Below are 18,815 nucleotides of genomic sequence, written 5' to 3'. Positions count from 1 at the left end.
AAGCACTGGCCACCTCTCCCATTTAGCAACATCTAAGGCCAGCTAGACAGCCTTTATGTCTGCAGATTGGCTTGATTCTCCTTTACCTTCAGTGGCCTCTGCAGCTTGTTGTGTGGGGCTCCACACTGTAAATTTCTATCTGTGATGCTTCCCCACAGTACGACATGATGCATCTGTGAACAGGGCAAATTTCATTTTTTGGTTGTTCACTGTATGGTGGGGCCTTTTTAGCATGCGATACCTCTTCTGCTGGTGATGTTCCAAACTTTTTGCCTTCAGGTCTGTCCATGATCACTTCTAAGATTTCTGGATGATTGAGGTTCCCCATGTGAGCTTGTTGTGTAACAACACAATCCACTTGCTCCAAGTGGCATTAGTAGCATAATTGGTAGAGGGAACCCTTCCCTTGAACATCCAGTTCAGCACTGGCAATCAAGGTGCCAGAAGGAGCTGTGTTTCAGTATCAATTACTTCAGAAGCAGCCCAAACCCCCTCATACATGTCTAAGATCTCCTTTTCAGTTGGAGTGTAGAACTTTTCAGACCTGTATCCTCGACTGCAAAATCCCAGGGGTCAGCCTTGGGTCTCTCCTGAAGCTCTTTGCCACAAGCTCCAAGTGGGACCTTTCTCTCCAGCAGCAGTATAGAGGATGCTCTTTACATACTGTCCCATCCGTACTGGCTCCAGGGCCGTGCTATCTCCTGTTTAATCTGCTCAAATGCCTGCTGCTGCTCAGGACCCCACCTAAAATTATACTTCTTCCACATCACCTGATACAGGGGGCTTACAGTGAGGCTGAAGTTTGGAACATGCATTCTCCAGAAACCCTCTACACCCAGAAAAGATTGTGTTTCTTTCTTATTTGTGGGTGGAGACATTGATTTTGATGCCTACTGTGGCAGATCAGGTTGGTTCGTTCCAGTGCTCTCTCTCTCCAGCTTGGCTCAGAGTTTGTCTTGTTCAATTATGAGGGTATTTAGTTCAGATTGGAGGGTGTCTCCCTCAGTTTGGAGGGTGTCCCATTCAGATTGGAGGGTGTCTCGTTCTGCTTGAACTGAAGTTTGGACTGAAGGGAATCTTGCTCAGATTCAAAGGTGTCTCGTCAAGATTGGAGATTCCTTCTCTCAGCTTGGAGATCTTCCCCTTCGGCTTGGAGACTTTCTTTCTCAGCTCAGAGACACTGTTGCCAGGTTTTGAGATTCTCTCTTCTAACTAGGAGGCTCTCTTTCTCAAACCAGAGATTCTCTGTCTCGGCTTGGAGACTCTCTCTTTGGATTTGGAGACTCTGTTTCTCAACAAGGAAACTCTCTTTCTGCATCTGGAGATTCTCCCTCTTGGCTCGGACTCTCTCCTGGAAATTTCGTTTTCAGCATGGAGGCTCTCTGCTCATTTTGAACTGTCTCCTGGAGATTCTCCCTTTCAGCTCGGAGATTGAAATGTAGTTCTTCTTCTCTTCTATTGCAATCTGTTGGAAATTACGTGCTTTTTCTGCCAAGGTTGTATGGGATAATGACTTGCCTTTGGACAAGGCTAGAGTGAAGCTTTGTAGGGGGGACATGAAGCTGCCACATCTTGGGTGTTTGATCAATACTTGTGCAGACTTACAGTGTGTGTTCTGTGATGTTCTGAGTAGCAAAACTCCCCTTAGTCTCAGTAGCAAGCCAGGGAAATCCTTGGCATCAGAACTGCAAAGATTTTTACAGGAATTACCAAGTATATTTGAAGTGTAGAGATTCCACAGTCAAGTGGAGGGAGTGTTTGAAAGGAGACTGCGACTTATGTATATTTTTTCAGGCTAGACATTGAATCATTGTGTGATGTCTGGCAAAGTGCTTCAACACTTTTGGCTGTTTCCCCATAGGAGGTAGGGGACTCTGATTAAGAATGAAATTTTTAAAAAGGAGTGTAATACATAGTGATTATAATAATACAGCTCTCTGTAAAGGCTTGGATAATCATCTTGAGTGATGACATTAGTTTGAATTTGTTTTTCTAATTGAATGAAGGTTTGGCATACTTGGTTTCATGTTTCAGTTGCACAAACTGATCGTTGATGGACTGGTGCAGAAGGTTTAGTCCTTTTTTTCTTCTAAAAACTAATCTATAAACCAGAAAATGCTTGCATTTTAAGTGTCTTTAATTTTGTTATGTTGTGTTTTTTCTAATATAACAATTAAATTTTATTTTAAAACAAAGTGTTAACTGCAGCTAAAAAGGTCATTGAACTATCTAGATTAAGAAAGACAAGAAACCCAATCCTTTCTTTTTTTTTTCTTGTACACATTTTGGGTCCAGATGAAAAGTTGACCAGTGGTTGCCTTCCTCATCTACAGAAATATGCACTGATTAAATGAGACACATGTTGTAAACTGTGATAAACAATACCTGCTCTGGGTATTCAGCTTTTCTGGATTTTGGATTCTGGTATTTTCCAAAAGTGCCTAGATAACCATTATATACTGTAACAGTAAGGGTGACCATTGTCTTCAGTGGAATTCATCATTTGAGTGCTGATAACATGGAACAATAATGAGCTGCACTGAGTCTGTTGCAGGAGATATATAAAGACTCATAAAATGCTAGTTTATCCTAGAAATGTCCTTTTAGCTGTGTCCTACATTCTTAAATAAAAAAGCTTTAGAACATACCTGAATGAGGCTTTTAGTAACCTATAAGAAGAGGCCTTTCTTTTTCTTTCTTCTACTCTCTGACTCTCATTCTTTTTTCTTCTTCTGGATGGATCCCAGGGGCTATAAAATCTCTTCAGTTTGAGTTGTTCTTTCTTCGCTGTCCTTTTTAGTTAATTTTCAGTTCACTTATGTATATTCCATGTCTCTGCTTGTTCTCCCAGGAGATGTCAGGCAGTAACCTCCTACACCATAGTTCAGGGGCTTTCTGAAAATGTACGTGGGGTAAATTGAGAAAAATGAGAACTAACTCATGCTAATTAATTCACAAATGCAGTATTATATATATTGCTTAAAGAGTGAAAGCACGTCGTAATACCAGAACTCTAAATTATTAATATTCACTCTACTAGGATCCCTAATTAACTGGAATAAGTTTGACCAATTTTCCTCTTATTTCAGTGCTCACATATTAGACACTAAAAGGTTATAGCTAGTGGGAACTAAAAAGCTTTCTGTAGATTTGATAGCACAAGCTCCTTAGCAGTTAAGTCAAATTGGTAAAAATAAGAGTGAAAATGATCAGGCAATACCATCTGCTGATATTATAGTTGTTATTTCCTGCTGCTTTGATCAGACACTTTGTGCTGTGAAAATGTGTTCAATGCAAAGGGATATGGTTTTTAAGATGGTACTGTCAGTAAACACTTGTTTTACATCTTACTGTGATTCTCCCATTTTGGACACAAAACTACATTATCTCTGTCTGCTGTGCAGACTGAAGCAGTTAGGGATTGCTGTAATCTGTGTTTTGCTGTGTCTGTGTTCCTAGAGGACTCACTGGAGAGAGACAAAAGGTTGAGTGCTCCCACTAAGATCACACTGTTCCTCCCCTCCACCCTTCTGGAGACTGAGCCAATGAAAAGACCTACTATGACAAGCAAAGGCTAACTGAGAGTTTTCCCACAGTGTTGGAATCAACTAGCCTGATCAAGCAACTATGTGGTTTTAGACTGCTTACATTTTACATCTGACACAAATGTGTCATCACATAGGAGAGAAGCTGACATGTAAAATGCTTTCCCATAGGAAGTGCTGTTTTTTTAGACCAGCTTTTCACAATGAGCATGAAGGAACAGACATAGTGATACATATTTATGATATAAGCATTAAATTATATGCTTTTATGTCTGCTAAGAAACCTCAGCATCTTTGCTGGCCTGTGCAGTAGCTTCATGCATTTGTTGAGAACATTTCTTAAATTTTAGGTTGCTTGCAGCCTACTGCTTTCATTAGGAACATGCCATTGGAAGTGAAGTCACAGCTGTAAATTACGAGACAATGTTACGAAAAATATTGTTTGTTTGAAAGGTGGATCTGGGACGCATTCATGGAGGTGCTAAGATATTAACATATTTACAGTAAGCCATTTGAAAATTAGGACTTGTAGAAAAGATGATGACAGTGTATCCTCAGGGTACAAAAAGAGTTAATATAAGTAATGCATTGTAAGCGGCTCTAACTCTCTAACCTACTGTTCCACCAAGTACCATGTGTTCAATGAATTAAAGGGAGAGGGTGCTGCACAAGAGCCAGTGTATGAAAGGTAAGGCTAAAAATTAATGATTGGATAATTTTTCTATAACCGAAATGGAATTGGAATAACAAAATCCAAACCTAGCCTCATCCCCCACCGCCCAAAAAAAGGCACAGATCCCTGAGAGAAAACCCATTTTATCTCCTAAGTACAGCTGAAGTATTCTTTAAAAAACAAGCATTTTGAAATTCAGAATGTTTGTATTTCAGAATTGGGATACAGTGTAGGATTGGAATCTGAAGCTTGTCAGAGATAGCATTTTCTGAGCACTGCATGAGACCCAGAACTGCATTTTTCAATGGCTGGGAGCCCAGAAGTTGTCTTAACACACAGTGTCTTCACTACAGCCACTACAGCTGATCCTAGAACCATATTATCAAAATCTTCATGTGCATTATGTATTTTATAGCTCTGGTTCAAATAAATTATGGAGAGCTGAGATGAAAAATATACTAAGTAGTCCCTAAATGGCAATACTAGTTGGAATGTGGTAGCAGCTGACCTAGTTCCTCAGTCCATAACCTCTGCTGAACTCTGTGCTCTGCTAAGTGTGTTTTCCAGTGCTCCTGCTGAGAGCTGGTCAGAAAGCACTGTCTCCCCTTGTGAGCCTCACAAGCTCCATATGCCAGGGCCTGAATCCTCATCCTGATGCCAGTGAGGTCAAGGAGCTGAACCTACTTGCTGTGCAAAGCTTCTGGAAAATGCACCAGCTTTCACCTCCTTCTTAACCTGTGGTCCTGGCCCATGAGATTCTCATCATCAATGTATGATTTTGGTGTGTTACAAATGAGGTTGTGCCCACCTAAATACAGAGGTGAGGCCTCTCGGGGGGAGTCTCATGGTGGCCTACAGCTTCTTCACGAGGAGGGAGGTGGGGCAGGCTCTTCACCAGGAAGATGGTCGTTAGTCATGGCCTGCTGGTGTTCAAGAAAAATGTGAATATTGTACAATACTGTGAAATCTGTGCTCACATTTAAATTTATTGCAAAGGATTTGCACCCTCATGTGTGTGTCTCCTGCTCCCTGCAAACACGCACCTGGCAGGTCTTGATCTACGCTCTACTTTTTCAGACCCTTTTGTCTGCTAGCTTAGGTCACTACCAATCCCATTCTCTTGAACTGTTTGAGCCAGACTTAGCTTTTTGGTGCATTCATGCACAAAATCAGTCTCTCAATAAAAATTCTCTGTGTCTGCAAAGACATTAAATGTCTTGGCACAGACAGTGACACGGGTATGTTAATAAAAACAGCCAATAGCTTGAAGTAATGGTACACAGGGAAGGTTCTGAGGTAGTATACTAGGTTATAGCAGGACAAAAAGAATTTGCAGACCCATGCATTCTTGTTACATATGCTTGGTTGTGAATTTTTTTTTGTATGGATAAGCCATGATATCTTCCTGAGTTGGTCACATTTTATGCAAATAAACGTTTGATTATTTTTACATTGTATATTGTATCATAAGTGTGTCTTTTAAAGTATGGGTTCACTAGTCAATTGTCACCATCTCTTGATTCAAAAGAAACTGTAGGCAGGGTAGTAGGACGAAAATGTAGTTTTACGATGTGTTGTGAGGAAGAAGAATTTCCTTGGGAGTGGATTGTCATTAAGGACAACAGTTGTATCCCTTATTGCTCTTTTCTCTATAATTGATGTAACTTTTTGCCTGTCAGTTGTTTTTTGTGCTGCAGAAGGAATGCCTTTTCAGCTCATTTTGAACAAACCAAGTTAGACCTTTGTGCTCTTTTTTGTCTGTCTCCCCAGACCAGTATGTCATGCTGTGAATCTTGGTATGTTAAATGTGGAGTTTGCAAAATAGTGGAATATACTAAAATATTTTTGTCTTTTCTTTTTCAGGATTATAAAGTTTTCAACGGTGCCTCTTCAAGAAGTGTGATGAGAAATGGCTTTGGGAAACAACACCCAGAGAAGTTACTCCATCATCCCCTGCTTCATCTTTGTTGAGGTGAGTGCAGCACTCAGTTATCTCAAAAAATCACTTTGCTGGTAAGATAGCTGCAGTGTAAGTCAGTAAGTGACTGCTTGAGTTTTCTCAGTTTTCTTCAGGCTTGTATCTGTTTTTGGGCAGCATAAAGACTAGGTGTTGTTTAAAGAAATGTCAGACCTAGTAGTCTAATGGTTCATAAGCTTATCAAGCAACATTTAACTCTGTTTTCAGCTCAGTTGCAACATAAAATGTAAGTGAGGAACAGCCATCCTTTGAGTTTGAAGGAGTTGGCTAGCTCAAAGTTATGTGAAATGACAAAAAGTACAGTTACAGGAGTTGATGTTTCCACATGTTTGTTAAGTGCAACTTTTTAAAATTGGCTCAATACTCTATATGATTGACTTTTCTGTGGTGTTTTTTACCTCAACACTGCCAGACAGACCAAAATCAATACTGAAACAAATAAATGTTCAACTGGTTCTTAAAAGGCTATAAGGGTTTCTTAGTGAGGAAGTTGATCTGTGTTTGCAGGGAGGGTGAAAACTTATCTTAATTTTGATATAATTGCCATGACTGCCTGTCTGTAGTGCCACCTCTCTAATGTAGCTGGAATACAGTGCTTACTTTTTGGCCCAAATTGTGAGATGTCTTGTGCTTATTGACAAGAAAAGTACTAAAAACAGAGAAATTGTAATGCTGGATATCCAGGAAGACTCACCTCATTCCCTCTGAAATCTTGGAAAGGCTCCAGTGTGCTGCAGCAGCAGGTGTAATGGGCACTGTAAATCACTGCTATTCAGAACAGGTGTTTCCTCAAGGCCTTGGAAATCACCCAGTGACATCCAGGACCTTTCTAATATTTACCCACTTGCAGTCGTCTTCTCACAGGATCTTCCCCAGCCAAGAGCTAAAGTTTCTTTAAATGCACTCTCTACTTTCTGTGCTACCAGCTTAGTTCCAGCAGCAGTCAGAGGATCCCTGGGTATTTAATCTAAAGTCAGCAGAAGTTTTGCTTTTGAGGGCAGTGGTCAATCCACCCTTACAAGAGGAATCTGTCAGTTTGGAAGGTGAAGATGGAGGAAGAGCATAACAAAACCACTGCTAATATAGCTCAACATGACTTCCCAGCTGCAACTGTAGCAGATGCTGGTGTGGGAAGGTGGCTGTCACACACAACATGATGGATAGTTTTAAGGGAGACTTGGAAGAATGGGGAGGAGCAAGATTTTACAATTCTAATCAGAGTTTTACTGTTTCGTAAAAAAAATCATTAACAATCTGGTTAATTGCACAGGCTTTTGATTTACACCTGTGCAAACTCATTGCATATTAAATCAAAATCTTAGCAATCAGCATGTGATAAAGTCATTACCTGGATTCAGGCTTTATGTAGAAGAACCTGAGTCACTCACTTACAATGGTGGAAGTATCCCTGGCCACGGAAGGGACACAGATTTTCCTGTCCAGTAGCATTTCTGCATTAAATCTCACTTAGGGCTTCTAGCAGTCTAATTTTATGGACAGCGGTCCATGTATTGTTGTAGTTCCCTGTTCCAGAATGTGTCTCACCGTATCCTGTAAACCCAGCACCTGGGTTTGCTAATGCTGATGGGCTTAATCATCTTGTCAATTCGTGCTCCCCGTATCCTCTTAGTGGCTCAGCACTTGGATCTTGTTGTCTTTATGATAAGCGTATCCTTGCACACAAGAGGAGAGAAGGGGTCAAGATTGTACTGTAACAGGAGGTATTTGCCTTATTGCTGATTATGCTAACCATGCTGAAAGTGGCCAGGAGGAAGGGTACCGCTCAAACCAACTGACCTTTCCAGTGACTTGCAGGGATTTGTCATTGACATAATGTCCAACTTCTGGGGAACCTCTGCATCCACTTCTTGAAGAGATTGAGATACTTCTTATTGAGAAATAAGCCACTATTTTATCCCATCACCTAGAGAAAGGAAGGGTAAAAGCAGAAAACAAACTACAATAAGCTCAGAAGAAACATAATGAATGCTACTAGGAATAGAATTTCTCAAATTTATTGCATGAAACAAGCTGCTCTGAGGGTTTTTAGTCCCTTAAATGTATGAATGATGAGCCTGGTTGGCAGTATATGACAGAGCTATAAATTGTTCCGCCTGTAGACAAAACTGACATGAACACAATAAATCATTTCTATACTTTCCTTGTACTTTCATATGTTTGCCTTCCTGATTAAAATATAATTTTAAATGAAAAATCAGGTAGAATCAGAGAATTAGTGTCTAAAAATGATGTTCTCTTTTCTGCATTGCATGAAAACACGTTTTTCTCTGTTTTGTTTTTTGTTTTTTTTTTTATCCACAGTGGAGATTTGTACTGTAGCACTGTTGGAACTACAGTGTCAGGCATTGTAGCATTAAAAAACAGGATATCTAATTTCCTGCTGGGAATGCAGAGATAATTGATAGTAGTCATTCAATCTGAAAAACTTTGCAAATCTCAAGACACGCTGAAAACACTTTGCTTTTCATACTACCATATTTTGTGTATGAGACTACGAGTAGAGTTGATAAGCTGTATGATACTTGGCTGCCATTGCTAAAGGCGCATGGAGGAAACAAAAAAATGTTGCCTGCTTTCCAGATAAAGTTTATCCATGTGAAAACAATCTGATAGTTAACATGTTTGGTGCTCATGAGTGAGAAGGGAGGTGACCACGAATGTAGTGCTTTGATTAAAAATTTTGAGATATTCACTCCTAAGAAAAAGTGGCATTATTTAAGCTTAGCTTTGTTATGTCAGTTTCTCTGACAGTAACTGACAGTAGATACTTGGCAAGTGCCCAATGTACAGCATCCCTTTAAATAAGTGATGGTGGAAACAAAGTGCCACAAGCAGCTTGCACATTTTAAATACAATAATGCTCCACTCTGTACAAATGAGACACAATTTTTAGCATTTATTCCAATTTTCATTTTTTCCCTTTTCATTTTCTTCACTCTCAGCTAACTTGAAGCAGTTAGTTATTATAAAACCTGACCTGAAGATGAATAGCTCATTATAAGAACTTCCATGCTATGTCTGAGTCTACTAATTCCATTTTTTTAGTACAAATTATGAACTTTTTAGTAACATAGAGATTGCAAGTTATGTTTAATCTGTGATGATGGGAATGATATATGAACATTTTTAGTCCCCAATTAGAAACACAATGTCACATTAAGCATAGATTTAAAAGCTGAATATGGATTCATTAAACTAATCTTTAGCCACTTATCAGATCTGAGTGCTTCTCAAAACAATACAGGCAGATTTCCAGATGGCCCTTTATTGTATCATAAGAGGTATTGTTGCAGTCTGGCATTTGTTACAAAAGTTTATAATGATTTGTTATATTGGATTGTGTTAAGTGTGCAAATAATTGATTAGGAAGTGAAAGAAAGTCATGTTCTCCCCTTCCCTGACCCACCTTGGAGCATTGTTTGCAGCCAGTGACAGTGGAGAGAGCCTTCAGGAAGCTCCTGTCCAGCAGAAAGACAAGAAGGACCTCATCATGCAGGTGATCTAAGGAGGACTCTTGCGCCATTGTACCTTCTCACTTTAGAATTGTATTTCCCCTATCATCATGTTCCTGCTGCCCAAAGATACAAATAACTTCTTTGAAGAATTTTAAAAGCCGCCCTCCCCCCATGCCCAAAGGGAACACCATAAAATGTACAGATTACAGGTCCTAGAAGAGTCCTAAAATAATTGCAGAAACTAAGGATGACTTGTTCCATGGAAGGGGAAGGCACAAGGCACAGGACTGAGATCTAACAAATGCTTGGGTTGGTTTGATTCAGTTTTCAGCTTTTTCTCCATCATTTAAGAAACAAACAACAACAACAACAAAAATGTTTAAGCATTAGAACTAAAATACAAATGCATGTTGACTTTATAAAACAAGATTGTGGATTTGATCATGGGATTCCCTGACAGTGGAAAAAGTTACTTTTTTGCCTGATAGATTTCCAAACAGCAGATTTGACCTTGGCAGAAGGTTTCACTTCCTTCCTCCCACTTGCTGCTGGTTCCTTGGATGAGCTGCCACCAGAGGGTTTCTTGATGGCTGCGGCTGCTGGTTTGGCTTTCTTAGCAGGGGTTTTCACCTTGGGTGGAGGCTTTGCTTTCTCCCAGCAGGCCACAAGGGTTTTTCTGGGTTTGGGCTTGAATTATCTTTACTTCATTGGAGAGGCCCTGACTCATGATTTTGGAGAACTCTTCTGCATCCTCTTCTTTGATGGTGGTTCTTCCTCCTCAGACTCTTCGGATTGTTCTTTCTCCTGATTCCTCTTCCTCTTTCTCATCAGATTCTTCAAAGTCCTCATCCTCTTCCTTCTCCAGGTAGAGCACAGCTGGGCTAGGATAATAAGGGAAGCAAAGCAGAAAGGTTCCACTGAAGTTATTTCCAGAAATCTGCTCCAACCAGCCATTCTTCTCAGATCTCTGCAAGGTTCTCTTCTGCATTGTTCACATATTGCAGATTGCAGCAAGGTTGGAGTAGTTTTGTTCGTCACTCAACTGGCATGTGTTCCTGCTCTGAGCGCTGAACAGGACATTGAGGATCTGCTTCTTGAGGACTGATGCTGCGTGCTGCTGACGGCTGTTTAGAAATGCAAAGAGCAGAATACCCTACTCAGGTGGCTTCAGTGCTGGACCCAGAGAGTGCAGCAAAGGCTTGGGAGCTCTTGGCTGTCTGTAGGCTCCAAATTTATCCCAGCAAGTGCAAATAGTTTACAGCAGATCATTCAAGGACTTTTCGATGGTCAGAACTTATCTCTGAAGTGTTCTAATGAATTATAGACAAGTATGACAGAAAGTTAAAATCACAACCGGGGGTTTGTTTTTCATGGTCCAATCTGCAGGTGGAACGGGGTGCCTCATCAGGACAACTGAACCTACCCTCAGGTGTAAGCAGCACATCCATGAGCGGAGGAAAGGAGCTTTTGCAGGGGGAGCACTGTGTGATGAATCCCAGTTCTGTTTCAGGGTGAACAGTGAGCTGCTATGAGGTTTTGACCTAGCAGTGCCCCCCATGCTCTCTGGTCTTTCTCTTTTATGTCTTCTCACCTGGAGTGTTAGTACTCTGGGACAAAATGGGTAGAGAAAAGCTGTGTACATTCTGACTGAACTTGGTGGGATTAAAGTGATTACATCTACTTTTCCAGCATATTTGATGCTTATGATAAGTGACAGGAAGTGTGATGTGGTGTGATGATTGTACTTCCTGGTAGATGTTGGAAAGTTATGGTTAAATATTTTGGTAAACAGCATCTGCACAACTGTATGTGTCAAAGCATGCAAAAGACTTTTGAGCCAGTATGTCTGTGTTAATGGTACTTCTTGGAGAAACAATAAGCAAGCAGCATCTTGTCATTGTTTTTTTTATTATAACCTTCTCATCACTTGTGACTCAATGGTAATTAAGATTATAATGGCTAACTAGATAATAAAAGAAGAAAAATATTCAGGAATTTCTGACTATATGGCACTTCATACTTTCATTTTCCTCTTCCTTCTCATGCTGCCTTAGGGCTTGAGTTGTTTTAGGGTGAGAGTTTTATGAGGATTAATTTTCAAGTACAGTTCCTTCTAGAAGATGCATCTGAGGTGTCTTCACACAGTAAAACAGAGGAATTTTCTGGCTTCAGATTTAATTAAATTGTCTTAAACTGATCAAAGAGTTGCTGAATACCAAGAGACTTTAATATGACTGATGCATGTGTCACATTGTGCTTTTTTGTGGATTACTGTAATCCTGATGTTGACAGGGTAGGTTAGGGCAGGCTCAAATAATCAAAACCATCAAAACTTAAAACACTGGAGATCTCTCAAATTCTAATCTGAAGATCCTACCTTTTCATGCTAATTCCATTATCCTCAGGAAAGCTTTTGCAGGCAGAGCAGAAACTGTTTCTTCTTGACAACTCAATATATTGCACATGGCATAGAACTGAAGATTTTGTAAGAAAAATCTTTTCTGTGTTTCCCTCTCAGAAAGAAAATAAAAAATGCTGCAGAACACAAAACATTACTCTTCTATCTATTCTGAACAAACTGTAGGTATATTAAAGCCTCGCAGGATGTCCTATTCCATAGTCACTGAGGTAATTTTTCTTTACTTATTGTGCTATTTTAGTTTTGGACATATTGAATTATCTTCTAACACCAATTCAAAATTAACTCTAAAGGAAATAACATACAGATCAAAACCTGTTCATTACTTTCTCTGCCTGCTTGCATTTTCCTGCCAGTATTTTATGTAGTCAAGCCAATCACTGAACTTTAGCAGCAGAATTTCTTCAATATTGAAATCATTTGTGAAAGTGAGACAAGTGCCTCTTGAACAACAGGAATTTGGAAACTATGAAAAAATCACTAGAAAAAATCTCTAGAACAGTCATGGTATTCATGCCACATTTTTTAATTCTGGTGTTTTGTTTAAATGTTCTGAAACCTCAAAAGATTGTCCATTTGGGTGTACCAGCTGGTGATCTGTAATTCTGAGCAGAGTATTTATGGACAGTTGAAAGTTCTGGTTTACTTTACCAGTGCAGTGTGAAGGGTCTTTCTCTCTGTGTTGTGGTCCTCAAAGCAACATTTGTAAGAGGCATAGAATACATTGGGAGTGACTTTGTGTTTTGTTAAAAAAAAAAATTGTTTATCTCCTAAGAGAATCCTGCTGTTTGTATTACAGTGACTAGCAATTCTTAAAGGACATGTGAACATAGACTTGTTTTTTTTGTTTTTTTTTTTGGATGGTCAATATATGGGTTTTAATTTTGGCAAGGCAATGTCCAGTTCTCCTAGAAAACACACAAAAAACCCAAGCATACTTCAGTATAAATATCAAGTAAAGAGGCAACATGGGCTAAATTTACTTCCAACAGTTGCAGTGATCAGTGGCTGCATTCTGTAATGGTATCCAGTATTCACTTTGTGGGACTTTATGATTTTGGTTCCTGCTGAGGCAGACAGGAAAGATTCTCCAGTGGGTGGCACAAAATTCTGCCTTGCTGTAGAACTCAAGCATGTCCAATGACATGCCCACAGACTGCACGCAGCCCAGCACAGCTCGCAATTTGGCCACCCCCTGCCCTGCAGCCCCTGCAGAGGGTCTTCCTGCTGAGCAGACCCTTAGCACCAGCAGGACATTAGTGTGCCATTAACCCTGCCTGGGCTGACACCAGGGCATGGGGCACAGTGCAGTGCCAGTTCCAGTGATGGCATGTAACTGTATATATTTTGATACATTAGCTAAACACAGTCCTGTGAACGGTGAAGAATATGCAGCCATGCTTTCCATTGCGATAAAGGAATTTGAGAACTGATTTCAGGATTGCTGAAAAAATTATTTTTTCATTTGCGACTCCATTTTCAGTCCACAGAAGTACACTACTTGTAAATTTTCAGGTGGACAGTGCAAAGCAGCAATCAAAAATCTAATCAAATCTCTTTACCAGACTTTTGTGTGCCCTCTCTTGGCAGAGAGAGATATCTTTCTCTTCACAGTCATGCCTTACTTACGCCATTGCTTTTGGCACTACGTACATTTGTGAACAATTGTTTTCAAGGATGAAGTGCAGAAAGAGTGAAATTTCATCAAAAATTCACTGGACACCTCGAGGCCTCATTATGAGAACTCCCTATACAGCCAGTTCCAGAACCAGAATGAGACATTAGTTTCACAAAAACAGGGTCACATACTGCATTATTTTTGTGGTTTTGTTGCTGTCTTGTTTATATGTTTTAATAAAAAACATTAAAAAATAAAATAACTTTTGTTATGTATTATATATATATATCATGTATTTAATGAAGGCTGCTCCAAAAATAGTGCCTGCTATTTTATGATGTTGGCCCACAACACCAGGAGTGAATGTCGGTAGTATGGCAGTTGAGGTTGAACCTTCCCACCAATATCCTATTACATATTGTAGCTGACAGATGGCAGTGGGTTGGGTAGTCTGGTAGAGTGGCATCTGATATGGAAGCAAAGGTGTGTCACTGAATTCCTTTATGCAGAAAATTGTACCCATTAACATTCATCAGTATTTATTAATGTTTTTTTGAGACTAATGAGTGGATGTGAGGAGGTGGGTGGTGTGTTTCAGCAGTGGCAACAGCAACAATGGGTCACTTCTGTTGGTTGTTACGAGGATGGCACGTGGGCTCTTGCTCATTGCTGATGAAGATGGAGAGCTAATGGTGGTGACTGTGTTGAAAAATAGTATTTTATAGCTGAAAGTGTGCTCTATCAAACAGTATTATTGTGCTCTTTGTATCAGCTGTAGTTTCCGTGGAAGTAAATAAGAAGCATTAGAATCATGGAATCATAGAATAGCTCAGGTTGGAAAAGACCTTCAAGATCATTGAGTCCATCTGCAACCTAACCATACTGCCCTACCTCTAACAACCATCCGCTAAATCACGTCCCTGAGCACCAAATACAAATGGATTTTAAACACATTCAGGGATGATGATTCAACTACCTCCCTTCTCCAGACTAAAGAGCCCCATTTCCTTTCGTCGCTCCTCATAGGCCATATTTTCCAAGCTCTTCCCAAGCCTTGTTACCCTTCTTTGGACCTGCTCCAGCACCTCCATGTCCCTTCTGTACTAAGATGCCCAAAACTGAGCACAGTACTTGAGGTGGGGCCTCACCAGTTCCAAGTACAGGGGCAGGATTACTTCCCTAGTCCTGCTCACCGCACTATTCCTGGCACCCAAGCCAATTCCTCTAAACTAAGAGCAGCCCAGACAAGCCAAAAGGTTGGACACTCATGGCATAAGTGCTTGTTGTGGTTCTGCACACACTATCCCAGTGCCTTGTTCCTCCATCTGCACACTGCCAGCAGTGCTAAGTACTAGGCAGCTATCCTGCAATATGATGAGGACAAAACACCCTAAGGGGCATGTTGTGTGCTGGTGTTGTATAAACTCCCCATCATTAGCTGTGCTAGTTAGATGATTGTGTGAACTGATGGTGACAGATGCTGTGCGAAACCAGAGGCACTTCTCTTGGTGCAAAATGATGTTTCTGAATAATCCCTATGCTTCAGTCATTTCTGTTTTCTGAGACTCGTTGCTTTGTTTCTTATTCACTCAGCAAATACATCCATTTCTCTTTGTCTCTTTATAAATATCTCTTTATGCTCCCCATTCCTTATTGCTTGCTTTCTTGGTATGTCTATCACATACTTCTTTGTTCCAGACGATAATTCCATAGCATACCATCAGCTTAATCTCATTAAATGGGTGCCTGATGAGTATTGGTTTGAATTGCTAGGCGGCTCTACTGTCATAGAATCAAAGAATGACTTGGGTTGGAAAGGACCCTGAAGATTAGTTCCAACCCCACCTTTCCACAATATGAAATTTAATTTTCTGAATAGATATTCCTTCTGGGTCTCTCACAATTAGAGAAAAAGTACAAAACATTGTACAACAGAAAGCTCATAGCTGAAATGAGCACTCTGGAAGAAAACAGATTGCTATTTGATTATCTTCTTGAGGACATTTAGAAATTAACATTAAGGGCCTACCTAGGAGGGATTAACTGCATTACTACATTTTTTTCTGTAAAACATAAATGAACAAAGGATTGTACTGTTGCCTTGCGCCCCATATGAACCCAATTTTATATCCCCTGTTTTTATTCTGAAATCTTCCCACCGCAAATAATCCATTTGACAGCCTGAGTATTGTCTCAGGTTCTGCACCAATTAATTTGATGCAGTTTTCAAGGAAGAGATTAACAGTAGCAAAAATTCTTTGCTTTTATGGGTGATTAAAAATTGAATTTGGTAATGGGAGAAACTGCTGTGAACACACTGCTTTATCTGTTTTGCTGTGTCCTGAAAATCACCAACAGTTTTTATGATGACTTAAAATTGTACTTCATTGGTGTATACAACCAGGTTCAGAAAGAATAGTGATTTTTTTAATTACTCAGTAATTTGGGGAAATAAATAAGATTTGCTTTGATTTTTAAGAAGAGAGACACTTTGCAAATTTTTTAGTTAAAAAACACACTTTTGGTAGATTACTGCTAGAAAAAATTAGTAATTGATATTGTTTATAAATGAACTGTAAAAAAATATGTTAGAGAAACAGAGTTCTTTGATTCAAGTTTCAAATGTTGCATATTCAGTCCTCTACAAATCATGGTATTTCTAGTAATGACTGGACAACTTTGATTAGGTTTAACATAGGAATCAATGTGAAAATAAATGTAACAGTGTATAACATGGGCATATGTTAAATGATTGTTGTCAATGAAAATTACTGCTGAATTCTTCCCTTTTTTCAGAAGTACACTTAGATTGTAGTATTTGTTGCAGATTATGATAGGTGAGGTTTTTGGTTTTTTTGTTTGTTTGTTTCACTGTTCAGAGATCTGAAGGTGTTCCATACTTTCTCTCTCAAGCATGCAACATTGAGCTCTTTATTTACTCTGATGAAGAAAATCTGACAGTCATTGTAGATGCAGTGCATTTTCATGAGATTGAACATGCCATGATACAGTTACATCATTTCTTCTGATCTGCATCTGTGACCCATAGGTTCGGACTCGATGGGTCTTAACAAATTTTATTCAGCTTGATGTCATGCATAAAATAATACTTCTGATGAATTTAGCAAGCTCAGACTTTCTAAGATTTGGGATATCTGTGATTTTGGTATATGCTATGTTAAATTGTATTAGCTCATCCTGGAACACTCCAGCTTTAACTTAACAGTCAGGAATAAAGAATCATCTTCATCTTAAAGCAGGAAGATTGAAAGGATCAGATTTCAGCTAGGGATGGATTTTTAGAAAGGGCTGATAGGTAAGTGATTAATCAGTATGTCACTAAGCATCTAGTCAGTGCTTGGGTTACACAGCCCAAGAAAACAAGTGGTTGTTCATAAGGGTCTGTAACTCTCACTTTCAAGTGATGTGTTCATAGTACTCACTGGGACTATCATCTGCACCAGCCTAAGTGTACGTAGAGCCATGTCAGTGATTTCTGTTTGTCTTGCAGTAAAGAGTTTGGTATTCATGCAGTGCACCATAATTTGAGGCTAGGGATACTGCACAGAGGTGGAGGAGGTGCATGAAACTGGGCTGGTTTGCTCCAAAGTTTTACACATACCATGAATTCAGTTTTATGCTTCTTTCTCTTGATGTCCTTTGCAACCTTATTGCATGAAGGGATGAATGGGGAACCTTGCTGAATACATGGGGAGATAGATATGCTCTAAAAGGTTTAAAATTAATTTGAATGATTGAACGTTTTATAACATTGTAGCAATTAATAGCTTCTTACATTTCTACAGTAATTACTGATAAAGGCTACCAAAAACATGCTGTAGTCAGATGAAAGCAGGTTGGAAATGGCTGTGAAATTATTGCTGGTGCCACTGTCAGTTTTGCCTCTGACTTCAGTAGGGTAAATTTAACAACTAAAAGATTGTCTAGATTTGGCTACATATTGGCTGAATTGCTGCTGCATTTCCTTCCCCCAGTTCTGTTATTAAGTGTTGCATGTATATCCTGAAAAATCAATAATCCATTGTTCATCACCACTTAATGGCTTAATTTCTGGAGTATAAACTTTGCCTATCTGGAAGTAGTTATTTAGGGTAATAATGCATCAGAACTTGTTACATGCTTTATTAAAGCAAAGAAATGTATTATATGTGTATTCTGTGCAAAAGCTCATTGTTATGGATTTAATACCATTTTTATCTACTGGGATTTAAAATCTCTTATCAAAAGAGTTTGTGATATTTTGTTTTTCATAGTAGAGCTATTGATTAAGTTCCTATTTGATTTATTGTAGTCTATAACCATTACTGCATTTCTAATAAAACAATAGCAAAAAAAAAAAAAAAAAAGAATAAATGTAGCTCATAAATGTAATTGAGTTTCTTATTAGTGCCTGCCCAATGTAAGATTCCAGTTATAATGGCATGAATTAACCTTTCAAAGAGACTACATCACAGATTACACTTTTATTAGCTTTACGATTCTGCTAATCTTTGACTTGGAGCCAGTTAAATCAGCAGTCATCCGTGATTTTTATGAGCTCACTTGAACCAGCCAAATCAAAAATCAGTCCTGTTCTGGTTTAGCAGTTGGAAACATGCTGAGACTCTCCATCTGGCTAATTGTAGGAAGAGCAGTGCTTTGTGTGGCATGGGTCTCATGAATTCATACCAGCATGGGTTTATCATGATGAGTTTAAGGCTTTTCATTCTTATTGCAAGAGTATTCCTGTAGACATGAAAGTTAACAAACACTGGGGAGCTGGAAGAAATTTGCAGTAGATGTGACTTGAATAAGGAAGACAGCCAGGGTCAGCTGAGTCAGAGACCTAGGTCTACACTTAAGCAAGTTAAAAGAAAGGTTATGGGCTTGCAGGAAAATTCAGATGGGAAGAGATCTCTGAAGGTCTCTGATATCAGCATATTCAGAGGAGCGGCAGCTGGATTAAATAATACCAAACTTCTTCAGGCTAATGACTGTAGAAAATAGAATTGAATATTTCTACTTTTTTTGACAGAATTAACAGATGAAGGGAATATTATCTTCAAGTGAAAAAAAAAAAAAAAACCAACCAAAGGGAACACTAAA

General features: G+C 39.3%; 1 protein-coding gene across 1 annotated transcript in view; it reads left to right on the top strand.

The window, feature by feature from the left end:
- PLPPR1 (phospholipid phosphatase related 1) overlaps positions 1–18,815 on the top strand; it is a 141,734-nt gene that overhangs the window by 69,085 nt on the left and 53,834 nt on the right. Inside the window, exon 2 of the mRNA XM_090131999.1 lies at positions 6,082–6,190. Coding sequence (XP_089988125.1) covers positions 6,128–6,190 — 63 coding nt within the window. The 5' untranslated portion in view covers positions 6,082–6,127. The remainder of the gene's footprint in view (positions 1–6,081; positions 6,191–18,815) is intronic.

Source organism: Phasianus colchicus, chromosome Z (assembly GCF_987193195.1).
Source record: "Phasianus colchicus chromosome Z, bPhaCol1.hap1.1, whole genome shotgun sequence".
Classification (NCBI taxonomy): Eukaryota; Metazoa; Chordata; class Aves; order Galliformes; family Phasianidae; genus Phasianus; species Phasianus colchicus.
This window is presented reverse-complemented; position numbering and strand designations above follow the sequence as displayed.